Genomic DNA, 27,026 nt, shown 5'->3' on the forward strand with positions numbered 1-27,026 from the left:
GGAGACTGGAAAGAGAAACTGCTGAATTACAGTTGATATTCAAACGAAAGTCAATGCATTGACCTGGGCTGAATAAAGACCTTGCGTTCACGGCTCATGACCAATGCTGATTTCTCCACACCCATCTCTCCCCTGGACATCACAGACTCTTCTGCGTATGACACCTAATCCCATCACGCCTGCTATTCACATTTACATACTGTTAACATTTACATACTAATGCTTGTCTGAATTCACTCTCCTCTACTTAAAGACAGATGGATTCACATTCTAAGCTGTATCTGAAGAAGGGAGCTGTGGCTCACGAAAGCTCACACCCTGCCAGGAAATATTTTTGCTCATCCTCAAGGTGCTCCTGGACTCTTGCCCTTTCCTAATACTAATGCTTGTCTGAATTCACTCTCCTCTACTTAAAGACAGATGGATTCACATTCTAAGCTGCATCTGAAGAAGGGAGCTGTGGCTCACGAAAGCTCACACCCTGCCAGGAAATATTTTTGCTCATCCTCAAGGTGCTCCTGGACTCTTGCCCTTTCCTAATACTAATGCTTGTCTGAATTCACTCTCCTCTACTTAAAGACAGATGGATTCACATTCTAAGCTGTATCTGAAGAAGGGAGCTGTGGCTCACGAAAGCTCACACCCTGCCAGGAAATATTTTTGCTCATCCTCAAGGTGCTCCTGGACTCTTGCCCTTTCCTAATACTAATGCTTGTCTGAATTCACTCTCCTCTACTTAAAGACAGATGGATTCACATTCTAAGCTGTATCTGAAGAAGGGAGCTGTGGCTCACGAAAGCTCACACCCTGCCAGGAAATATTTTTGCTCATCCTCAAGGTGCTCCTGGACTCTTGCCCTTTCCTAATACTAATGCTTGTCTGAATTCACTCTCCTCTACTTAAAGACAGATGGATTCACATTCTAAGCTGTATCTGAAGAAGGGAGCTGTGGCTCACGAAAGCTCACACCCTGCCAGGAAATTTTTTTGTTCGTCTTTAAGGTGCTACTGGACTCTTGCCCTTTTCTACTACAGCTTGCAGGGCAGCAGGGAAGAGCCGGCCGGCCTAGTTCGTGTCCCAGCCCCGCCTCTCGGTACGTCTCGCACGCCCTTCACGTCTAATTGATGCTTGGTTATTAGCAGCGCTGTAGTAATGACAACGTAGGAGAATTACACAACTTTTAAGGTTGACAACGAGAAAATTGAAATTGTCCGAGACTTTCTATTCCTTGGCTCCACCGTCAACCAAAAGGGAAGACTGCAGCCAAGACATCGGAAGGCGATGGAGACTGGGAAGGGCAGCCATGAAGGAGCTAGAAAAGATTCTGAAGTGTAAGGATGTGTCACTGGCCACCAAGATCAGGTTAATTCGTGCCATCGTATTCCCTATTACTATGTATGGGTGTGAAAGCTGGACAGTGAAGAAAGCTGATAGGAAGAAAATAGATTCCTTTGAAATGTGGTGTTGGAGGAGAGGGTTACGGATTCCGTGGACTGCCAAAAAACCCATTCAGTGGGTTTTAGATCAAGCCTAAACTGACTCTAGAAGCTAAAATGACTAAACTGAGGCTATTGTATTTTGGTCACGTCATGAGACGACAAGAGTCACTGGAAAAGACAGTCATGCTAGGAAAAGTTGAGGGCAGCAGGAAAAGCGGAAGAGCCAACAAGAGATGGACTGACTCAATAAAGGAAGCCACAGCCTTCAATTTGCAAGATCTGAGCAAGGCTGTCAAAGAGAGGACATTTTGGAGGACTTTCATTCATAGGGTCGCCATGAGTCGGAAGCGACTTGACGGCACTTAACACACACAATTAGCAGCGCATGCCCTGACCCGGGTGGCCCTGGCTAGCCTGATCTCGTCAGACCTCAGAAGCTAAGCAGGGTCGGCCCTGGTTAGTATTTGGATGGGAGACCACCAAGGAAGCCCAGGGTTGCTGTGCAGAGGAAGGCACTGGCAAACACCCTCTGTCAGTCTCTTGCCATGAAAACCCCCAAAACGGGTCTCCATAAGTTGGCTACAACTTGAGGGCACTTTACACACACACATAATTAGCAGCGCCTTCCAGACTGAACTGTACCGCGTTTTTTTGTGTTTTTGTGTGTGTGTGTGTGTTTTTAGTTTTGAGTTTTGCACGCTGAACCATCATTCAGGAAGCGACTGCGAAGCTTGCTTTTCTTAAGATCCCCTTTAGCACGACCTTTTGTGTTTGCTCCACCCTCACCACGAAGAATCCCCTCAAAGAAGCGTGCAAAATTCACAGCCACTCGTTAGCTATGCGATGGGGGGAGGTGGAATTTCTCCTTTTGTGTCAGACCTTGAATAAGCATTTTAAAGGTTGCATTTTAAAAAACAGCTTTGAGCGAGCATCAAAATTGACACTGCATAAATGGCCAGATGTGTCATTTTGTGTATAAAGTGCAGTCGTTTAGCAGCCCGCTTATGGCAGCCCTGTAGGGTTTTAAACACATGAACACATGAAGCTTCCTTATACTGAATCAGACCTTTGGTCCATCAAAGTCAGTATTGTCTCCTCAGACTGGCAGTGGCTCTCCAGGGTCTCAGGCAGAGGTCTTTCACATCACCTACTTGCCTAGTCCCTTTAACTGGAGATGCCAGGGATTGAACCAGGGACCTTCTGCATGCCAAGCAGAGGCTCTACCACTCAGCCACAGCCCCTCCCCAAGGCAAGAGGCACTCAGAGGTGGTTTGCGATTGCCTTCTGCAGCAGAACCACCCAGGAATTCCTTGGTGGTCTTCCATCCAAATACTAACCAGGGCCGACCAGCTTCCAAGATCAGATGAGGTCAGCCTAGCCTGACCCATCCATTATGCCATTACTGGTCTTTATTTGAACCCGAGGTCAAGTTTTGATCTATTTTTGAATGATACCAGGTGGCTAAATCCTATGCAGATTAAGGTGCCCTTGAGCCCATTGAATATGGGGAACTTCAGCCCTTCTAACTTTATGTTTAAGACTGGGATTTCAAGGTTGCCTGTGTATGTATGCAGAGTGTGGGGTGGGGGAGGAATAAAGCAGTCCACACATTTGAGGGCTTCTTCATCAGAGGGTCCAGCTTGGCACTTGGGTTCTGGCATCTTGTGTTAGAAACAAAGCCCTCAGTCCCAGTGGATACTTCTTGTTGTTTTATAGGTATGCTGGCTGTGTTAATTGATATGAATGTCACACTTTTCCTTATAGAGAACCCTGTGCAAGCAGCTCCTTAATTTGGAGCCACATTGGTACAGAACAATTTCTGTTGACATTTACCCTACAGATCAATATTTCTTTCCATGCATTCACACACCAAGGATTTCTGTTTCCTGTCATGGCAATTGCAAATGTAGAGGCATTCACACTGCTAATGAAGAATCCACATGGGATTCTGTTTCTCCCCCACCCCCAGACTATTTTGCTGGTTCACTATGTGGTGGTGTTGATGTTTTAAAATGCAAGTCTCCAGTCCTTTTCATTGCAGAGTACAATGAAAAGGGTTAAAGCTGGAAATTCAGAGGAATTTGTGAACCCCGGCCATAGATTGTTACAACGTTATTGTGCTTTAATGATCTAGCAATTGCTGATTTAAAAAACCAAAAAAACTCTCCAGTGGTGCAGGGGGTGGGATGGCGACTGCAGGGGTGCTGAGGCAATGAAAATGGCACCCAACATTCAAACTCACGTGATTGTGATCTTTTTAAAGATCCTATCAAATCAGGTGTGAGAGAGATTGGCACAATATGGGAAAACCCAGAAAGTGGAGAATTAGAAGATACTAAAATAAAAAACACTGTCCAATTTGGATGCCAAACTAGAGCATGTATGGAAGCAACCTTGCTGTCCTTGAAACTGAGTACACTGGTATATAGGGAAGGGTTCTGGCTCAATGGTAGAACATCTGGTTTGCATGCAGAAGGTCCTAGGTTCAATCCCCAGCATATCTACTTAAAAGCAGGAAGTGGGTGATGCAAAAGACCTCTACCTCAGTCCTTGGAGAGTTTACTTATTTATTTAGTTCCTTGCTTCATTTGTAGCCTGAATTCCTTGCTGAGACTAAAGTCACCAGTCAGAGAAGACAGTACTGACCTGGATAGACCAATGGTTTGACTCAGTAGAAAGCAGCTTCATGTGTTCATGTATTGTGGTATAGCAACACGTCAATTAGCTTTTTCTTTAAAAAAAGGGGGGAAAAGCTCCTGTCACAGGGTGACAGTGGTGGCTGCTGGAGGCTGAGGCAAGGAAAGTCCTGGGAAAGCTGCCGTGTAGATGTGCCATTGCCAATGTGAATGGCTTTGCACTCGCAATGGCAAAGAAAGCTACATGGAGAATCATCACTATGTGGAAACATCCCATCTCTCTGTTTATGAAATGGCTGGGCGACCAACTCTGCAGGTCTCATTATATTGTGCATAGATTCAATGTGTGTCTTTCCCTGGGACAATAGCAGCTCATCGTGTATGACTAATTGCATTTCTGGTGCAAGTATATTGTGAAGTGTTTCAAAACTTTGATCTGAACAGGATTAAAAAGTGGATCTTTTCATTTTAGTCAAATTTTAGTGGATATTTCAATATTGGATATTTCAAGATGAAATACACCCTGACCCCTAGAAAGAGAATCTGCTTTACATTCAACAAAGTACAATTTTGATATGCCCTTTTGCTTGTTTCCTTTCCCTAGATTTAACAGCTATTGGCTATTCATCTATCATTTCACACTTTTGAAATTTTTTTGACACTATAAAGAGAAAAGTTGCTACATCTCTCACACAGTTGACTGATCTACTTGACTGCAATATTGATAGTTATTCAGATCAGGTTATGGAAGTTACATTATCTTGTATAACAATACCAATTTCATTTGGCATAGTTTCAGATGCAGAAGTATTATCGGTACTTGACCATCAGAATGATGCGTTTTTAAATTATGATGGCATTTTTCATGGGACCATTGAATTTCTATAGATTTGGTGAGTTATCCAGAACTAAGTTTTATATTTTGTTCCACTTCTGTGGTCATAAAATCTTTTTACACCAATTTTCAGCTTAAACAAAAGCATGGCTTTCTTACAGGTAAAACATCAAAAATGTTTCTTTTTTATTAATATAAATGGTGTATGCAGTACAGGGTGGATTGCATTTAAATCGATTTAAATCACTAGTCAGTAAGATTAGATTTAAATCATGGTTTTCCACATAAAGACTTGTGGGGTATTCTGCTCAAAAAGTTTCACTGTCATTTTTAGTGCTTGCCCCTCTCCTCACACTTAGCTCCTTGTGCAGATCTGTTCCACTCCAAACAATCTTCTATTCATTGAACTTCTTGAAACTTAGCACTTAAGAGATAAGGGGTTGATACTGTGTACATAGATTTGCAAAGGAACAATGGGATTAAGGTCTTTTTTTCAATTCTGTATGTTTATTGTATAACATTTTTGCTGTGAAGAGGCATATTATTTCTACAGACACAAATTCACAGTTTTGAGAACTGGAAAACCAAGCATCTGTGCTAATATATTCTAGATAGAAAAGTTGCCCAAAATAATGTTACAGAAATCTCTGGAAGAGCATGACATTGTGAATGGATTAATAGAATTCATTTACCAAAAAAATTAAACATTGCATGAATGTACAGCCTCATGCTACATAATTAAAAATGAATCCTTATTTTATGATGAATAACTTTTGGACTATAATGTATCCTAGGTAGATTTTTCCTTTAAAAGCTTTTTATTTAGACCAGGGGTGGGGAACCTTTTTCACACCAAGGGCCATTTGGATATTTATAACATCATTCGCGGGCCATACAAAATTATCAACTTAAAAAATAGCTGACCAAGCCCCAAGCAGGCAACTGCCCCAGATGACCCTCCCGGCAAGCAGGCAAGCAGGCAGGCGTCCAACTGGTGGCACACTCGCCCACCTGGTGGCACAGGATGGTCTGTTGCACCAGCCGGGCATAGCCGTCCAGCTGCACACCGGAGTTGCTCCTGCTCCACATGGTCGGGGCCGGATTCTACAGCCGGTTCCTGCTACCTCCACCTGCAGGGATGAAATGAGGACACACTGGCTAAGAAACCCCCCCACACACACACATGCATTCTGGCCCTGCCCCCATTGTCGCCACTTCTGCCCCCAGCCCTCTTGTAGTACAGAGGGAATACGTTTCTCCATGGCCCGGGTGGGAAAGGGTTAACACAGTTTCTTGGCCGATCCTAGCAACTCCATCGCTAATGACTCTTCTGCAAGGGTAGGGGAAAGGTTCCTTTTCTCGGCAAAACAAATTCACATCTGCCTTGAATAGAGGCTATTCCTGTCCGCGGGAGGGGCAGATCACCAGTCTTGTGAGCTAGAGATCTGCCAGGACCCACGAAGGGTCAGACCAAATGATTTCGCGGGCCTTAAACAGCCCCCGAGCCTGACGTTCCCCACCCCTGATTTAGACCAACCAAAATAAAATCACAAAACATTGAGTGCAAGTTTCTAAGTTCCAAAGAACTCTTAATGAGGCTGGATGTTAACTACAAAAAGTGGAAGTAAAGGAAAGGATGTTAAAGGATGTGACTTTCTTAAAATGGAGGAGAGGAGGAATCTTACGCCAAGTCACTCCTATCTAAGCCCACTGATTTCTGTGTCCAGTTTGAACATTTAAACTATGCACTGTGACATGAGGACAGTAATAAATGGTAATAGTTTAGACTTCGGAATGAAATATTTGTGACAGAAAAAACTGAGAAGAGACTGAGAACCAAACTGGACCTAATATTGTGAATCTGAGATTGTAATCCTAGTGTAGTTGAGCTGAACAAAAAAGGCAGTAATGGGTAGGGCTACCAACCGCCTGGAGGAAACAAAATGTCATTTCCCTTTAATAGAATCTTTAATGTGTGGAAATGGGCAAGTGAAGCTTTTGAAGGCATGGAGGTAAGCGAAATCACCTGGTAAATAAGAGCCCATTGAGCCTCTATTAAAGAGGCAGTGCATTTTTTCCTCCAGATTATTGGCAACACTAGCTATGGGGCCCCATGAGAGTTTAACCCATTTCTCACACCATTACCCCTATAAAAATGTTCGCCGAGGTTGCTTTAAGCCCGGCTAGAGGGAGGGAAAGCCCTGACCTGGATGGCCCAGGCTAGCCTGATCTCGTCAGATCTCAAGCTAAGCAGGGTTAGCCGTGGTTAGTATTTGGATGGGAGACCACCAAGGAAGACCATGGCTGCTGTGCAGAGGAAGGGACTGGCAAACCACCTCTGTTAGTCTCTTGCCATGAAAACCCCAAAAAGGGGTCGCCATAAGCCAGCTGCGACTTGACTGCACTTTACACACACAGAGAGGGAGGGAAAACCCAGGCACAATATAGCCACGTATCTTTTTTCACTACCAAGGTAAGAGTTTCAGTCACAGAAATTGCAAAAGGGAAGGATTAAACTCCTTCCCTCAGAGCCATGACCCCAATCCAAATGGGAGATTTAACCAAATGTATGAAAATTCAGTGATAGATAGTGAATGAATAGGTTCTCCACTATTTTGTTGCTAAGCATTTTAGCTGGCTTTAATTGTTCTTGCTAAAGAACAAATACTACAACCAGACATGTTTGCCAAATTTTCTGTTCCTTTTTATTACTTTGTTTATAAGATTGTCAGTCTTGAGTTTATATGGAGATTTGGTTTTCATGCCTGAGGGCAGATTCAAAGGGAAAAAAGGATACATTCTAATAATATAATTTTAAACATTCGTGAGTCTTTTTCCTCATAGGAAATACAATATCTCATGTGTCTTATTTTTGATGTGGTATGTAAACTCCAGTAGGCAAAAAAGCCTTTTCCGTGAGATGAATCTGATGCTATGAAGTAGACCCCTTTGAAACTGCCCTTATAGTCCATTTGAGTAGCCAGTTGCTAAATGGATTTTTTGTGTCATTTCAGTCATAAACGTTTTGGCTCCTGGCTGCTAATGGTTTTTTTATTATTATTATTTCAGACAAAGTTGCTTGTGTCCTGTTGGCATCCTGGGGCTCAGTCTTTTTTCTTTTTCTTTTTTTTAATGAAAACTGCTTTCTCCCCTTTTCAGTTCTTCGTTGCACTTTTGAATTGCTCCAGTGTGCTGTTTAAAATTTCTGGAGCCCTTCTGAAAGGACTGCTTTTCCCCTGCCTTTTTTAGGGGTGTGTTCTTTTATGGCTTTAGAGGCATCTCATAGACAGATTGAAATGAGCTGTATGTCCCTGTACTCAGAATCGGGCCAACAATGGATATCATTTGATTTAGAAGGGTAGTCTGAAAGGGGCCATAGATCAACAGTGCCATCCTAAGGAGTTAACCCTTCCATAAGGCCAAAACTACATGATACAATTTCTGATGTGTTGGGTCCAGGTGACTCATTTTACCCACAGCCACACAAAAAGCCTCATGGAATACTGTACGTTGAAATAATGACCTCTGGGGCCGTTTTTACTCTAGAAAACAGCATGGGGGAGAAGGCAGGATCCCTTCCTCCCACCCATACCACTGTCTCAAGCCAGTGGGGCTTCCACAGACATTTAAATGCCATTCCCTGCAGCTGCTGTGAGACTGCAGGGAATGCCAGTCAGATCTGAGAAACCCAGGCCTGACTTGTTAGAAATTATATCATGTCGTTTGGCCCAGCATTCACTTAAATCAGTGGGCTTAGAATGGAGCGACTCTACTTAGGAATACATTGCAAGTCACAGTAAATCACACAGTAAATCTGTGTATAGTCCAACCATATAGTGTTTACTTAGAAGTCCTGTGTGCTCGCTTACTGTGTGTAGTGTCTGGGGATTGTAGCCCCAGTTGCAATACTGCACAGTTATATGCATGCCACTGAGAGAACTAGTTGCATGCGCTGCAGACAAGCCAGATTAAAAAGGAAAGTAGTTTGTTTCTTCAGCTGTTTGAGTGGCTGTAGCTGAAACTTCAGTAGTTCCCCCAGCTTTGCACATATTTCTTCACATGCACAGACCTGATTTGGACATGCAGATGTAGTAGGGTTGCCAACATCCAAGTACTAGCTGGAGATCTGCTATTACAACTGATCTCCAGCTGACAGAGATCAGTTCACCTGGAGAAAATGGTCGATTTGGCAATTGGACTCTATGGCATTGAAGTCCATCCCCTCCCCAAACCCTGCTCTGCTCAGGCTCCACCCCCCCAAAAAAACACCAATGGTGAAGAGGGACCTGGCAACCCTAAGATGTAGCCTCAGGCTTGGTTTGGACAAACAGAAGAATGAAGGACTTCACCACTTCAAACTACAGGAGTGAATTCCAGCTCTGTATGTCCCTTTGCATAAAACACTCCATGCAGAGAGAAAGCTAACAGAGCAAGGGGACAGGACTCACCCTCTGTTTGTTTGCTACTTTTATGTTTAAAGAGAGATTTTAACATATGGGAGCATTTCAACATATGATCCTCTTCCTGCTATCAGAAGTAATATAGTCCATTCTACCAGTTTCCCCTCCTTGTTATCCTGTTCGTGCACACCAGGCTTTGATTTCTGATGCGCCACAACACTTTTTGCCTGTCTACCAATGAACAGAATCCTGCTCCTATTGTTTAACACACTAACTCAGAGACAGGCAGTCCTGGCACGTGCCAACAATGGCACACTGGAGCCTTTGCTTGGCACCCAGAACCGGATCTCCGGCCAAGCAACTCTGGAAGTGCTGCTGGGGCCAGTAGCATCAGAGAAGGCAATGGGCATCGTGATTCATGCCTCTCATTGCTCCCAGACCATCGCAGCCACTAGCCAAGTTGAAGATGAATCCCTAAAAAGCACCACTGGGGTTGGCTTGGTCAAGCATGTCTCCCAGTTTTATTTGCTGGCACACTGACATATCTGTTACATATTTTTTTACATCCTATGGAAGGTTGCATACCCCTGTACCAGCTATTCATTTCAGTGAGAGAACAACAGCGATAGCAAAGCTTTGTGATATTGGCCAGCGTATGCCATGTCTATGGAGGAGAGGGAGCCATCAGAATAGGTCTGTAGTCTCATTTCCGGCTGTTTTCATGTAGGTTTCTTAGCAGCTGCACTTTGCCACAGTTCTGTGGTAAACTTTTGTTGTTGTGAAAAGAACAGGAGAATGAAAAAGGAGGATGTGGCATAGCCTAGACGTTTACTGTGTGATCTTTTGTGCTTCCTTTCAGAAGGCATACTGCTGTTACAGATGTATGGTTTTGAAGTTGGTATAGATGTATGGTTTTGAAGTATTTAGAGATTAAGTATTTAGAGATTAATATATTATGTTGTCTATTCCATCTCACAAATAATAAATAGGAAATTTTGTTTTAACTGCCTGCAGAGACACAACCCAACCATTATCATAAGAAACGGAGGTCTATTTGTTTGTTACCCTTCTACCCCGCACTTCCATTAAGGATCTCTGGGCAACACACATGGTTGCCCCCTCCTTTAATCTGTGAAACAAAATCTTCCTCACTATCCCGTGATTCCCCAGTAAGCTCTATGACTCCATATTTCCTTTCCTTTCCTTCTTTGCTCCTATGACCCATAGGTCCTGAGCAGTTATTTCTTAGAGGAAAATATGATGGAGAGATATTTGGCCACGGCCAGTGTTATATTTGGATCTCTGTCCATCAGCAAAAAAGGGATTATTTTGTCGTTTGTTATGGGGGCAGGAATTCTCGCCAATATGGGGGTGATCCATTTATCTCAGTGGTGCTTACAGAGGGGGCATTCCAACATCTTATGAGATAATGTGTCCATTTTCTTTGAATTGCATGAGCAAAGTCTGTCAGAGTATGGTAGATTTCCATATCTTCCATTTAATACTGCTGAGGGTGCAGCATTTAAACTGGCGAGCATAAAGGCTCTTCGGAAGGAAGGGAACTCCACATTTCCATATTTCTAATATAACACTCTGTGCACTATGCCACATTTATTTCTATTTCACTGAAGTGATACCTGTATTCATTTGCTATCAGACCAAAACTCCCATTGCCTTTAGTATCCAAGCTTTCGATCAATCATTAAGCGTCTCATCCCTTGTAGCCCCCTCTGACAAAATCCCTTTTCTCAAACGTAACTCTGTTTTAAAAGCTGACCACCAACAGAGATTTGGGCTTTTGAAACAGCAGTGATAATTCCAAGTCTAAACAGAAACAACAAAATGGGCAAGGCCAAGCAGCCCTCAGGGAAGATCTTGTCTGGCGACTGATGGGAGCTGTCATATTCATCCCTGTAGCTCTAGTCCCAATTTGGAACATAGTAGACTTCTCAATATGCAAGTGAAATGACCTGAGCAGGATAAGATGTGAATGCACTGGATCCACACTGCACTGTTTTCAACGAGGTGAAAACTCAAGTGTGCATCCTCACCCACTTCTGGGTATAACTTGTAGTCCATGCAATCTGCAGTGAAATGACATGGGCACTTTTTTAAAGCATAACTAGAGGGAGAGGCCAGGGCATCTGAGTTGCAGTGGGTGATTGCAGGATAGTTTGTTTCCACTAGACTGCTTCAGCATGAGTGAACTTTATTCTATTTCTAGTTAGAAAGAGGAAGCACAAAGGAAAGAGAGAAGTGTGCAGGAACGGCAGACCCAAGAAGAAGCTATGAGAATTTTATCACTTAGAGTATGCCCAGTTCCTCATTGAAATAATTGTATAGTGTGCAGACTACTGTGATTCAGGATGCTGGAAACCTCCAACCACATTCACAAAGATAATAATTTAGTTCAGGAATGTTTTTAGTTCAGTTTCTTAAACAGAAATTACATGATAGAACAGAGCTCCCCATATTTCACTTATAATAACAGATTCATTTAATGCAATTTTTTCTGTTATGTGAACAGAACCAGGCAAACATGGGGACAAAAGAAATCCAAACTCTGCTTGAAAGAAGCTGGTGCTCATAGAATAAATTATAGTTAAGCATTATGTTTACTTTACGTAACCTATTCTGATAGCACTATATTTAGAAACCTGAATATTAATAAGAATTGAGATTGCCAAGAAGGAGCTAAGGTTAGAACTTGTTAGGGCTTAGTAAAATATGTCACTGGAGTGGGCAAGCAAAAGAAAAATGGGGTATGCAGAACTCTGACACCCAAGATGAGAGGCTTCTATCTGTCCGAGGTTCCCTTTATCACCTGATACCCATTATTGAACTCTACTGTACAAACATGAGGCCTAGAACACTTTTTTTTGCCTTTGGGGTTAAAGCTATGATGCTCAGATTTCTGGATCCTGCTCTATACTATTTTGGTTCTGTTGGAAGTATATTCCGATCAATAGTATACACACAGCTACTTAAGCGTTGGATTGTTTGTTTGTTTAAATTCTAAAAGATAAATTTTCATTTTCATCTATAGCATACATCAGTACTATGACTTCGGTTTTGTACAGTATACCTGGTAAGTATTATATATATAAGTATACCTGGTAACTGCTTTAGGAGATCTTGCTTAGAAAGAATTATTGTGGGGATAAATTTTCTTGCAATCATTTTATTTATTTGTTTGTTTCAAATATTTATACCCCGCCTTCTATCCTTAGACACAGGGTGGCCAACAGTGCAGTTTGAAGCTGCTAAACACAAAACATTAAACATCCATTAACAGATAAAAATAATATACAGATTTTAAAAACACCCAGCATAACCTGCAGAGGTAGTCCACCTTCCTCCAAATGTGCTCTGAAACAGAACTGTTTTGTGTGCCTATGTAAATGTTCTCTGGGCTCCATCCTTCAGAATTCCTCCTGGGAAGGCCCATTCAATGGTAAATACCATTTCAATGGTGTTTGCAAAGGAAAATCCTTAGTAACTGGGCCATTGCTCAGATGGGCAATTAAGGACATGTACAGATGTTCATTATTTTAGTGGCAAACCTACAGTGGAAGCGAATTAACTGCATTTTGGCCAGGCATGCCTATCTTCTTTCCCAGCTTGAGTTCAAAAGAAGCCCATCCTTCCTGTTTTCAGCAGAATCTGGATATGCACGGCAGATCAGCATGTTCAGTAAACTACCATCCCTTCCTTCCTGAAGAGTTATTCAACATTTTAAAATGTTTTGTTGTAAAAGGATTATGAATTACAGGTGGCACTTCAATATTATACATCTATATATAAGGGACAACAGCCAGCTGAAGCCTGAAAAGAAAAACAAGACAAACAACAGTGTTATATTTGCTTGCCAATACAGTTGAAAATGAAAGTTGAGCACGAGCAGTGGAAGGGAAAAAATGCCGTGGACCTGTGCACTCTCTATTTTTTAAAATCTAGATGTCAAGGGTTTATATTTGTGCTTCCACTTCAGTCAGTCTGAATTAGAGCAGTATAACTTTAACTGCCATGGCTACATTATATTTTGCTCAGGGCTGGGGGAGACACCCGAGGGTGCACAAATACCAATCATGCATAATGAGTAGAATTTGTATTTTCCAATTCTTGCTAAGATTAGTGATTGCTATTTTTGTCCCATTAGGAACATCAGTATCGCCACTCAACCTGACACTAAAACCACGGAATTTTGAGTACATTTTGTCGTGGGAGGCTGGAAATAATACACAGGCACCAACCTACTACAGTGTGATGTATATGAGTATAAATGGGTTTGTATTTTTGTTATATTAATCCCCATTTTGCAAATTATTGTGAAAGTTTAATATGATACTATGTAATTATTAGTTTCAATATATCTGCTTAAATTCCTGAAACAAATTGCTATATGGAAAACAGAGAAAACACACAAATAAAATAAGGACCAATTCACACATTACAAGGCCTGGTATCCCCTATGTGTCTGCCCCAGTTTTATTGATCAGAATTTACTTGAGAATTCTGTGCTTACAACTGAATTTCCAGGGGTGCAGGGTCCCAATCCAGATTGAAAAATGGTGTGTGGAGAGAGGGGGCTTAATTCTTCCCTCCTGTCATTTTCTCAACTTGAAATTGGCCCAGGAATTGACAGTTTGCCCCTCTGGGGAAACTTATGTGTATAGGAATGGATGAGGGCTAACAGGCTGAAAATTAATCCCAACAAAACAGAGGTGCTACTGGTGGAAGGGGGGATCTGACCTGGAAAATGGGTTATCCCCTGTTCTGGCTGAGGCTGCATTCCCCCTAAAGGAGCAGATTCATAGCTTGAGAGTTCTTCTGGACTCGGGCCTCCTGTTCGATAAACAGGTGTCAGTGGTAGCCAGCGGTGCCTTTCACCAGCTTCAGCTGGTGAGCCAGCTGTGACCCTTACTGGGCAGAAAAGATGTTGCCACTGTGGTGCATACCTTGGGGCTAACCTTATACCCCAAGAGTGAGAAGATAGAGGGGGAAACAAGATACTTCTCAAAGCAGATTGGATTGGAGCCAGAATGTTTAAACCTCATTGGTATATCAGTAAGATAACCAATGCGTGGGAAAGATATCTCTCAAGGAGGGGAAAATTGGGGATATAAATTACTTCATTGAAGAAGTTTATGGTTCAAATGGAATGACAAGCTAGGTTATATGGTCACCATTTGTTTGTATTGAATTGTGGGGGGGAGACATAGTGAAGGAAATGAATATATCACAATCAGAGATTGATGAGTTGATGTGTCATTCCTAACTCAGGGACCTATACTGTTAGTGTTTGTGGAATGCTGAATTTAATTAACACTGTTGTTAACTTTGAATGGGAGGTGGGGTGATTTGGCTTTTACCATGCAATGAGATAATTGCATTACATCCTCTTTGAAATTCTGTGATTTGCTGTGTGGTGTTTCCCTTTTGCCCCTAGATTAGAGAAATAGATCCCTATCTACTATTCCAAACTTTGGTAGAGGCCAAAGTAAGAAATAAAATAAAAAGGATGCATAGCAGCAAATAAAAGAACAGCACACACATTGGCAACAAAGTTGGATACCAGCCAAACTGGTATATACTTTATCAAGATCAGTGAAGGGATCCCAGCTATGTATTTAAACACTAATCTGAGAGCCTGCTCATGGGGTAATAGGTTGGCAGAGTCTAAACAAAGGACCAACATATGAGTGAGATGTAATTGAAAGAAGGCACTCCTGGCAAAAGCCTGTTTATCCATTCAGAAGCCCAGGTCAAAGAGGATGCCCAAGTATTTGACTTTGGTAGACTTGTTTTTGACCATCAGTAAGCTAACCTAATGGCATCATTAGGGCAAAGAGCAGATATGAGAATAATTCACACACCCATTTCCCTAACAATGTTAACATGAGTCTTAGATCCGTATGCTGTGGGAATTCACTGCATGGATCTGGTTGCAGGCAGGGTGGATTTAATTTAAATCAAATTGATTTCATTTAAATTGATTTCATTCAAATTGATTTCATTTAAATCACAATTCAAATCACAATTTAAATCACTAGTCAGTAAGACTTGATTTAAATCGTTTTTTTAAAAGAAAAACTCATTCTTCCTGGTACAATCTTCATTTTTGGAAAAATAAATTTTCAGAGTAGTTTTTACAGTTATATCAAAAATTACTGATTTGGTTGTACTATTAGAAATACATAGACAGATAATTATGAAATTATTGCAAGGAAGAGGAACTTCATTAAAATATTCCCAAACTGGGTCGCTTTTACGGTCTGCTGCCATTATAGGTTTTCTCCTCCAGGGAGAGAATATTGTGATAAACACAATATACATTTGGGTATACACACAAATGTAATGGAATCTCAGAGGGGCTGTATCTCCCAGCAGCCCTGGCTCAAGGCTGGCCTTCCTTTTTCCAGAGGGGAGGAGGAGAGATACAATGGGTGGGCCTAGGCTAGAGCGGGCTGGCAGGAAGAACAGGCCAAGGAGGAGAAACAGGCTGGTGGAAAGCTGGAAAAGGGGAAGCAGTGACTGAAGCAGAGAACTTCAGGGATTCCTGCTGCAGGACTGAAGTTCCAGGTAGAGACTTTGTTGTTTGGAAGGTGTCAGGTGAGCCCTGGGAAGAAGGGCCTGGAACCAGTGAACTCTTATTCATTGACTGGCAAGCACTTCAAGGCCTCGCCAAGGGCTTACAGATTCCAGTTACTATTTCCACCACCACCCCTTTGGATTTGCTTCTACATTAAAGTGCCTGTTCTGTAGTTAAGTGTTAGTGCAGTCGTTGGAACCCACAGGGGTTGGGAAGAGGTTGTCAGATATGAAATGCCTTGAGCACTTGCCTCAAGTCTGAGTTGCACAGGCACGCAACTGACTTGCCCAATTATTACACAAAGATCCCAAGACTTGTGGAGTATACTACGCACAAGGTTGCACTTTCATTTTTATTGCTTGCCCTTCCCTCTTCACACTTAGCTACTTGTGCAGATCTATTCCACTGCAAACAGTCTATTCATTGAACCTCTTGGAACTAAGCATTTAAGAGGTAAGAGGTTGATTTTATGTATATAGATTTGCAAAGGCACAATGGGATTAAGGTTTTTTCCTCAACTCTGTTTATTTTATAACATTTTTGTTGTGAAGAAGAGGCATGTTATCTCTGCAGACATAAATTTAAACTTTTGAAAACTGCAAAAACAAGCATCTGTGATAATAACTTCTCATTAGAAAAACTGCCCCAAAATAGTCTTACAGAAACCTCTGGAAGAGCATGACATTGTGAATGGATTAATGGAATAAATTTACCAAAAAAATTAAACATTACGTAAATATACAGCCTCATATTTAAAAACTAATCCTTATTTCCTGATGAATAGCCTTTGGACTATAATGTATCCTACATAGAAAACTATCTCTTTTTAAAAAAATATTTTTAACTAACTATCTTTAGGTAGATTTTTCCTTCAAAAGCATTTTATTTTTAAAAATTTAATTTAAATGAAAAAAATCCGATTTAAATTTTAAAAATCCGATTTTTTTTTATTGTTGATTTTTATCCACCCTGGTGGCAGGTCGTATCTGTGTTTAACCAATTCATACTTTTTAATTATATTTTATATTACATTAGGTCTGCATGATTCTTGAATCTGAGCTGTTAATGTTTCATTGTAGTCAGTCCTCAGGAAAGAGGCTGATAGTTAAAATCCCTGCTTCTAGTATGACACATTACTGTATGGCCCAAATTTTTTGAAGTGAGATAACTTTAAACCCTGAACATTATGTCTTCCCTTTTCAGCTTCCAGTTGACATTGTTTTAGGCATCAGGGCCCAGTCTCTCTGTGTTATGTATGTATGCATTCATAGGTTTGCTGTGCAAGTATAAAGTCAAGTATACGGTATTTACTGCTTAAACATTTGGATCTGTTTTAAAGCATGTTTTTAGGCATCAAGGCTGCAGGTATAAGTCTAAAAATACGTGGGCAGTGCTTGGTGAATTTCCAGATGCTGGTGGTAGGATTGGCAGGCCTGGTGGTCAAAGGAATTGCTCTTCTTACAGCTCTCTGACAGAGAGAGGAGAGGGAAAAACACCCAGCAACAGAGGAGTCAGTGAGTGCACGGCTCCAACAAGCAATAGGAATAGTGGGCCTGGGAAGCAGACAGTCTGTTAAGTTTTGACTTTTCATGGCAAAATAAAGTATATACCAGTTTGGCTGGTACCAGCTTTGTTGCCAATGGGCTTGCTGTTCTTTTATTTGCTAGATACTACTGGAAAAATATATTTTTATTCTGTCTTGCTTCCATTTAAAGTTTTCAAAACATCAAGGAGTGCTCCAATATTACACATTTGTTCTGTAATCTGACAAGAGAGTTTTCAGATCCTTTAAAGAACTATGTGATAGTAGTGAAGACGTTCCCAGAATATGCAACAAATTATTCCGCCTACACGTTCACTCCATACTTAAATAGTAAGTATATTGTTCTGTATTTATTTCTGAAGCATTTTCTAGTTCTGTTTTTACGTACATTGCTGCAAACATTCTTGCTGCTTGGAGGAATGTATGTATCATACAGGATGTAAAACTTTCTCTCTGACCTTTAGGAATGTCCTGTGATTAGACAAAATGAAATTTGGGTATCATTATAGAACAGCAAATTGTCAATTATTTTTATTTTTTAATTGAACTGGCACATTTTGGATTAGCTCTCTATGCTTGTGGCCTTTGCGTCTACTCCTGCATGACCTTCTTTTTTAGAGAACTGAGGGCCAAGCAAAACAGGATGCTCAAGAGATCTCTGAATGAACAAGGCCATCTTATACATCAGGAGTGCTGCATGGGAATGAGGGAGTTAACCAGCACCTCACATACATAAACCAAAATGCATCCTACATTGCTACTAGTGCAGGGAGGAGGAAAAGAGAGGATTCTATCTTTTGTCCTTTTCACAGATACCAACAGGCCATTGGAAAGTGAATGGTTTCAGCTGATAAAACCACATGAGGAGGAAGAGTTAAACACCATCGCCCTGATCTTCACATCTAACATTACATTTAAAAAGCACAGTTAAGATCCATTCACAAATCTCCAAGCTTCATATCTAGTTTGGCCCACAGGCTACGCCAATGGCTGCCAAGACCAAAATATTAATGCCAAGCTTTGTGTGATGTGGATGATGCACGATTGGATCTCCCAGTGGTTTCTTTAAAAGGCTTTATGGGGTGGGGGAGCGGGATTTAGTTCAAGGCTGCAGGGCCAAAATTGATTAACCACCCCCTTTTGGTACCATTTCTTGGATTGAAATTGTTCCCCCTTCCCTAGAGCTACTATTAGCTGTGTCAATTGGGGCCCACAAAACTCTTGGAGGGTATACATCTCCCCCTCACAGGGGGTATGAGTCCCATCTCCCCGTCATGGGGAGAAAACACACACACCCCGGCTGGGCCCAGCTCTCTGCAGCAGGGATGGTCGCTGCAGAGAGACGGGTCCACCTATCCCTGGAGCAGCCCGAGGCTTCCACAGAGGTGCAGCCCAGAAGCCACTCCCAGTGTCTGCTGCCACCTGGCTTGGCGGTTGACCCCAGCTCTTGGCAGCAGTGGCAACCGCCATTTTGAAAGAGCATTGTCTGTGTATATCTGCGGATTTAAGTATCTGCAGATAGGGGGCACACTTCAGATTAGATACATAGATAGTGAAAAAGACGGGCACCTCCTGTCACTTATAGCAACTCCTGGGGACAATTTCTGTTGGAGAACAGTGTGAGGAATAAGGATTAATTACATACTCCTGCTGTAGCCCCTTGTACTAAATAAAACAGTGACAGAGCTAATCACAGATCTCTCATCTAATGCATATTTTGGCCCTGAGAGTAGAAGGCCATCAGAACACAAGGCTAGTTGGTAGATTCAGGCCTGACTTTCAGAATCACAATTTAGGATCACAGCCAACAATGATTTTTAAAAGGTATATTTTAACCTGCTTCGACATACATGATGAGCAAAGCTAGAAATGTGGCTGGTAGCAAATGTAATTTATTACCTCTTTCTTTTATTTCTCAAACAGCATGCTTAGGACCCCCTGAGTTTAATATTTCTGCTTGTTCAAACTGTGTTAATGTGACAGTGAAAATCCTTTCTTCATTACTTGATATATATGAACAATTGGATTATACAATAAAATTGAAAACTGCAGATACTGAAGAGCAGGTAAGTGGTTTACTATTTATTTATTTAAAATACTTATATGCCCACCTTTCTAGTGAGCATCACAGGATCCAAAGTTGGTGTGATGGACAGCTGCATTCTGAGGAGTTGTCCCAGTTATAGGCCCCCTTGATTGATCAGGAGTTCAAATGGAATTCTAAGAATGACAGTTACAAAACTGACAGTTGAGGGAGAGATGATAACAGACAGAGTTGGAGGCAGCCTAGTGAGCTGCAAGCTGCCTGTAGAAGATTCTCCTCTGGAGTAAGAGGAACACACTTTGATTTAGGACCAATAAGGATCCATAACCAATTATAAAGGGAAATAGCTGCAGTGGTGAGAGGGTGATCCCTGTTTAATGGGAAATAGCTCTAGTGAAAAGAGTAGTCACAGGCCAGTTTAAAGAAGAAAACTGGGAAATTCTGCACATGCTCCTAACTCCTCCAACTAAAGAACTACTGTTTGAAGAAGCTTATGTTTATGAAACAAAACAGTGACTGCCAAGAGAAATCAATCTCAGTACTTAATAAAAGTATCAACACTTGTCGGTCAACCACCTTAGATACATCTTGAATTACAAAAGATCTCTTGTATATAATCATCATAAGTTCCTCATTCCTGTTTTTCTGTTGCAAGCCACATTCATGTTATGGTGCTTTATTTACCTGATCTTTACATTCCCCTCAAAGGAGACAAATAAAACCATTTTAAGTTTTACTTTAAAAAGCCTCTCGTGTGCCAAATATTTCTGACTTTTATAGAAACAAAAGTAGATCAGTTCTGTCATGTAAAACAATTTTATAAAACAAATATTAAAAACAACAGTTATAAAAACATCTAAACCAGTCTAAAGACATCCAGTGCTCCCCACAAGCGTATATTCTCCCTCTTCCCACACTTGGACTGCTCCAAAGGTTTTCTGAAAGAGCTTTCTTTTGCAACCTTCCTGAAAAGTCAGGAGGGTAAGAACCACCTAACCCCGTGTTGGCGAACCTATGGCACGCGTGCCCGACCTGGCACGCGTAGCCCTCTCTGCCGGCACGCGGGTAAGTGGCTCGGGACGGGACCGAAAGTCCAGGCGGGCGAGGCAGCGACGGATGGAAGCGGTGGAGAGAGAGCCAGCCCGCTTCCCGAGGGACGGGGCGAGGAACCGGCAAGCCAGCAGCCAGGAAAAGACGGAGCGCAGAGACGCGGCGGCGCGCTGCCGCACCCCAGCTGTAGCCCCGCCGCTCGGTCGCGCCTGCGCCAGTCAGAGGACTTGGCTGGGGGCGTGGGGAGGAGGGCAGGATGTTTCAGCCCTCCCTCTAGTCCCGCCCCCAAGACCTTATTAGGGCTGAAACATCCTGCCCTCCTCCCCACGCCCCCAGCCAAGTCCTCTGACTGGCGCAGGCGCGACCGGGCGGCGGGGCTACAGCTGGGGTGCGGCAGCGCGCCGCCGCGTCTCTGCGCTCCGTCTTTTCCTGGCTGCTGGCTTGCCGGTTCCTCGCCCCGTCCCTCGGGAAGCGGGCTGGCTCTCTCTCCACCGCTTCCATCCGTCGCTGCCTCGCCCGCCTGGACTTTCGGTCCCGTCCCGAGCCACTTACCCGCGTGCCGGCAGAGGAGGCTCCACCCCCACCAAAGGTCGACCACGAAGCCTCTCCTCACCGCCCCATTTCTGGTTTATTCCCCCCACACACACACACACAAGAGAGGTGGTGTGTGAGGTAAAGCGCCACCCTCCCCCTCCCCTCACAGCGCGGCCGGGTTTTGAATGCGCGCTCGAGGGCCGGCAGCGCCAAGGCGGGCGGCGAGGAGGAGGTCGGGGCTCGGGGTGGGGGGTGGGGGGTGGGGAAAGCAATGTTTGATTCAAAACTCTGCATGGGGGGTTATTGGCCATTTATGAATGGGAGGTTTTGCATTGGATTTGCCATTCAGATGCACATTTTCCCCATCCAGATCCTCAGAACTCAACAATAAGCCCCCCTGCAGAGTTTTTTTTCAGACGGAACCCTCTGAATATAGAGCAGGTTTTGCTTCATATATTTGCCTTAGGGTTGCCAGGTGTCTCTCCCCCAATCATTTACCTCTTTCCCTGATGGTTCAGTTACAAATATCAAGTTTCACTTTGAAGAAGAGTTGGTTTTTATATGCCGACTTTCTCTACCACTTAAGGAAGAATCAAACCGGCTTTCAATCACCTTCCCCTCCCCACAACAGATACCCTGGCCATTTATGCATGGTCAGTTTTGATGTTCACTAAAAGCTCTTTTTTAAAATGCGAATTTAAAACTGCCTATTCACGGTCTCGAAGCAAAAGGAGAAATTCCACCCCTCCCACTCGCCTGCTCCTTTGTTCCTGTTTGCATAACCATTAGCATGTGCATAGCTAACCCGCCACTGTTATTTTGCATGGTTCCTTCAGGGGGATTCTTCAGGTTAAATTGCCGTGTTGGCACTTTGCGATATATAAGAGGGTTTGGGGTTGCAGTTTGGGCACTCAGTCTCTAAAAGGTTCGCCATCACTGACCTAACCTCTTCAGAGAGGCTGTTCAAGAGGTACACCACTGAAAAGGCTTGAGCCTGGATTGTTGCTGAAGAATAAAGCTGCCACACAGAAGCATGGAGAGGCAGTTTTTCAAGTATCTGGGCCCCAGCTCATGAAAGGCTTCAAAGGTATTCACCAGTCCCTTGAATTAGACCCAGATCATCAGCAGCAGCGATGTAGTCCCACCAGCAAGCCCCAGATAATAAATGGGCTGATTAATTATAATTAAAAGTATCTAGTTTCATCGCTGAACTCTGTTGTCTTTTCAACTATGGCATATTTTATAATTTATAGTACCAGCTTTTGATCCATGGTCTGGTTTGTTCTCCAGTATGCATATAGAGCTTCTGCATGGATAGGTCTCCCCATTCTCTGCAATGGACGGGGCAGCTCAGCATGTGCATCCACTAATGAAAGGTGAAATCTAGATTGATAAAGAACATCCATATTTGTTTCAGATCTCCTACTGGAGCAAGAAATATATGCTTAATATAACAGCACAATTCCACTCAAGTGCACGTGATGAGATTTATCTTAAACTAGCAGAATATGATTCTAACTAGCATATCATTGCCATCATACCATTGTTGCAGCACATGCAAATGAGCAGAGACTGATAATAAACTTGTGAAGCTGCCTTATACTGAGTCAGACCACTGCTGCATCTAGCTAGTGTTGTTTACCGTGCCCAGCAGCAGCACTCCAGGATTGTAGACAGTCAACATTTCCTATCTGAGATCTTTGGAGATGCAAGGCACTGAGACTGGGTCCTTCTGTATGCAAAACTGGTGTTCTAAGCCATGATCTCTCTGCTATTTTATAAACAGGGTACAGGACTTGATGTACCATTGGTCTAATCCATTTTGGCCACTCTTATAATCTTTTTTTATGAATGCTCAATCTCAAGGCTAAATTTAGGACATTATGTTTTCACCCCTCTGCCTTTTTTAAACAACCTTTGCAAATGCAGGCTCTGGGATTGTTAGATCAGAGACAAGAATGGTGAGGGGGAAGGATGGAAACTAAAAAAATTTCTTTACTATCTTACTGCCAAAAACCACCCCAAGCTGCTGTTTATCTCTATGAGTGAAAGTTTACAAGTAGAAGTCTTGTCCCCCAATGTGGGTAAAAGGACTGGGGTGTTGTTGTTTTTTCCAGTGAGGAGACAACAGGAAATGAAAAAATTCACATTCCCCTCTTGTGCCATGCAGTTCTACTCCATGATCAAACTACCTAAAAGCCTACTTTTGCAAAAGAAAAAACTGTGGTTTAAAATACACAGGGCAGGGGCAGCAATGTGTAACTGACCCCTAATTAGAGAAGGTAGCTTGCTAAGGTCCTGTAGTGAGTTCATGACTGAGGTGTAAACTGAGCTGGGGACTTTCCTGCTCTTACTTAATAGCAATGCATTCTACCATTTTACACATCTATATATCCCCTTGCCAGTACACTTGATGCAATTTTGAAATTAAACTATTTGCCTTTGCAGGATATTGAAGACAATAATACAACAAAAAGCGAGAGTTTTGGCACTGTTTTTCCAGGTTTGCTTCAAAACACAAAATATTGTGTTTCTGTTGATGTGCGCTCTTCTCTAAATAAAATGTGTATTCCATCTCCCTGGAAATGTATTGTGACCAGTTCCAAGGATAAATCAGGTACCCTGAGTTAAAATGGGATGGAAGTATTTGTTGGTTAATTATTTACTGTGGGGAGGAATATCCTAAAAATAGCTTTTTAGAGAGGTTTAAGTAATATAAAGTCTTTCTTTTGAATTCATTGCTCTAAACCAGAAATATTATACTTTGCAAGAACGCAAAATGCAACGTTGTTTAACCAATTATCTTTTAAACCTACAGATTATGTTATCCCAGTTGTCTGTGGCATATTTGTGTCACTAGCACTTGGAATGACTATGCAGTTCCTGTACAAGGCAGGCTTTGTAAACTTAAAATCGAAAGAACGCCCAAAGGTTTTGGTATGTAGACTTTGAAAACTTCTGTTCACTTTTCATCAGGTGTACATTGTTCAGTTGATGCAAAAGGGTGATGTTCAGCTCCGCAGTGGTGAAACAGAAACAAGCAAACATGTCCTTGTGTCCGTGAAACCCACTGAAATATCAAACCAGTTAATTTTAAACGTCCCCCGGCCCGCCGCTAGCCAGGGCCTCCTCTCGGGCTTTGCTGGGAGGCAGGAGTGCATGCCAGCCCTGAACCTCCCTCCCCTGGCTGCACCCCTGTCCCGCAGACTAATGCTGCTGGGGCGGCCGAGACTTGCCAGCTCGGTGGGCCCCTGTATGGCCCATCTAAAGGGGGTGGGGGTTGGCGAGGCGGCGGCGAGGCCTGGCCGGCCAGGCGGGGGATCCTCCTCCTCCTGCTTGCCCGGGGCACATGGGAGGCAGCGGGCCCAGCCCGGCTTGCAGGCGCGCCGAGAGCCCAGCCAGGAACTCCGTGGGAGTGGCCGGTCCCTTCCCCCCGCCGTCGAGTCCCTCCAGACAGGCAGGCAGGATGTGGCCCCGGGCGCTGCTGTTGCTGGAGCACAGTCAGCTAGCCCGGAGTGCCATCCCCGTGGGGTGCCGCCAGCCAGGGAGCGTGTCCCACCCACTTGGAGAAATTATCAGGGTTCCAGAAGTATTAGCATCCACTCCTCAAAATATCAAGTAGAAGGCCATTGTATAGGGAATGACCAACCTAGATATTCCAGCAGTGATAGACATTAGAAAGGGCTCACTAGAAGGGATAAAATGGTTACCCCAAGAACCGTTTTAAATGATGCAATTTATTCTGTATTAATGAATTTGAGTATTTCATTCATTCATTGAGTCATTCACTGTTAAGCCTGCACTCATTTACAGAAATAAATAAATACATACATTTAAAAACAGTTCAAATCAAACCAGGCATGTGTATAGATTGTAAAATCTATTACCAATTACTCAAACATCTGGTCAGATTGGTTCTAGTTGTAATACTGGATTGTGTACGTCTCTCATATACGATGTGTGCAGGTATAAACCTAGTAGAGCAGTTATTTGTATTTATTTATTTCTGTAAATGTGTGCAGGCTTAACATGGGTTTTAATTAACCACTGATGAAGGCCCAATAGGCCGAAACGCGTTTGGTATGTGGTTACAGATATCAACCCTAGAAACTCTAACTACTACACCACACTGACTTTCACAGGGTGGCTGCTGTATAAAAGTAGCAAGCAGCCAGTCCTGTGTGAGTCATGCAAATAGCATGGTATTAATTTGGCTGGTGATTGCTGTTGGGCTTGGTCCCAATGAGGCCTCCCTCTAGGGCCAAAAGCACCGTGGAAAGGCCCGTTCCCCCCCTTTTTTTAAAAAGATTTCAGATTTTTCTGCAAACTTGGGGCTTTTCTTGGGTGTATAGAAAGATGTGCTTTATCTGTTCATGGCTCCAATCTCCAGATTCTAGTATCCACAGATGGGGATGGGGATAGATATATTGTTGTTAAGCAAACGAGAGAGTATTATAATTACTCTGGGCTTTCTCGATTGTAAATATATGCAAATGAAATTGGTTTTCAAAATAGGGTTAATGTAACTAAGGCTACATTAAGATATTTACGAACACAACTCTGTTTGTTGGTGATGGGCATGAACTCAAGTTCCTGCACTCCTTTTATGAGTGAAGGCTTCCTGGTTTCAGAAGCCTCGAATCAAACTCCAGTTTGTCATGATGTCCAGTTGCAGGCATCTGGCCAAACTGGAGCCATTTGGAGATCATGGCAAATTGTTGTTTAATTCAAGTATTCCAAATCAGGGCCTCCACAAGCAGGGGGGTACTTATGAAGGAGCACACAAGGATTACAACAAGCCTCCATTAGCTTATCATGTTAAAGGTAAAGGTCCCCTGTGCAAGCACTGGGTCATTCCTGACCCATGGGGTGACGTCACATCCCAATGTCTACTAGGCAGACTTTGTTTACGGGGTGGTTTGCCAGTGCCTTCCCCAGTCATCTTCCCTTTACCCCCAGCAAACTGGATTCTCATTTTACCGACCTCGGATGAGTCAACCTTGAGTCGGCTACATGAAACCGACTTCCGTCGGGATTGAACTCAGGTCATGAGCAGAGCTTGGACTGCAGTACTGCTGTGTACCACTCTGCTCCATGGGGCTCCTTAGCTTATCATGAAGAGAGGCTTATTTGTGACATCTGAACACAGGCCAAAGGTGATGTATTGAGTGCCACTGTTTTTATTACACTCCAGCACCATTTTGAAACTATCCCATGCATCTGTTGGTAAATTTCAATTTTTTCTTTTCAGGAAGCCACACACAACTTTAACTATTCAGTCTTTGACTCTCATCCTGAAGAAGTGCACACTATTCAGATGATCCAGGAGCGGGGGGAAACATCTGAGGAAAATAGTTATGATGGTGAAAGTGGTAATGAAAAAGATGGCATATATACTAATCACAGGCCCTTGGGTACAATTTCAAAATCCCATTCCAAGGCAGACATCGAAGATACAGCATCTATAGGCTGTTCGTCAACTGCAAGTGACTGTCAAATATCTGAAGTGTTAGACACTGAAGCAGAAGACTCTCAATATGATGTAAAGAAAGAAGATAGCGCAGCTGACCAGATGTTTTATCCTTCTAAAAGGAACTCCACTTCCATGCCCAAGCCAGAGGGTGGTGGCTGTTTAAATATCAACTTAAATACTGTGAAGCTAGAAATATCCAATACAAAGTGGGATGCTTTGGCAACACTAATCCCCTTTCAAGAAGACACATCAGACTTGATGGAACCATGTGATCCTGATGCCTCTGAACCAAAACATTTTGCTAACATAGTGGATATGCAGAGCTCTGGTATTCATGACCTCTCATCTACATGGCAAAATTGTAGTGGGTCAGAAGAAAGCGAGTCATCAGAGTCAGAAATGGTTGGTGAATACATGAGAAGATGAATTAATGGACAGAAAAGTTACTACTTACTAACTCTATATGACAGCTTATTCCGG

The 27,026-nt window shown here is 42.8% G+C and overlaps 1 protein-coding gene across 1 annotated transcript; it reads left to right on the forward strand.

Moving 5' to 3' along the window:
- Positions 1–4,928: 4,928 nt before the first annotated feature.
- Positions 4,929–26,998, forward strand: IFNAR2 (interferon alpha and beta receptor subunit 2). Its single transcript, XM_056858213.1, has 8 exons — positions 4,929–4,968; positions 12,357–12,398; positions 13,470–13,578; positions 17,618–17,775; positions 19,369–19,511; positions 23,522–23,690; positions 23,892–24,010; positions 26,325–26,998. Exons 1-8 carry the CDS (start codon positions 4,929–4,931, stop codon positions 26,970–26,972), a joined length of 1,428 nt encoding a protein of 475 aa, XP_056714191.1. The 3' UTR covers positions 26,973–26,998.
- Positions 26,999–27,026: the final 28 nt, after the last annotated feature.

The sequence above is a fragment of the Euleptes europaea genome, chromosome 12 (genome assembly GCF_029931775.1).
Source record: "Euleptes europaea isolate rEulEur1 chromosome 12, rEulEur1.hap1, whole genome shotgun sequence".
In the NCBI taxonomy this organism is placed as follows: domain Eukaryota; kingdom Metazoa; phylum Chordata; class Lepidosauria; order Squamata; family Sphaerodactylidae; genus Euleptes; species Euleptes europaea.

Coding starts and splice junctions, on each gene's coding strand:
- IFNAR2 (XM_056858213.1), top strand. CDS start 4,929: ATGGCATTTTTCATGGGACCATTGAATTTCTATAGATTTG. Junction 12,399..13,469: donor GGTTTTGTACAGTATACCTG/GTAAGTATTATA, acceptor TTGTCCCATTAG/GAACATCAGTATCGCCACTC. Junction 19,512..23,521: donor CTGCAGATACTGAAGAGCAG/GTAAGTGGTTTA, acceptor TTGCCTTTGCAG/GATATTGAAGACAATAATAC.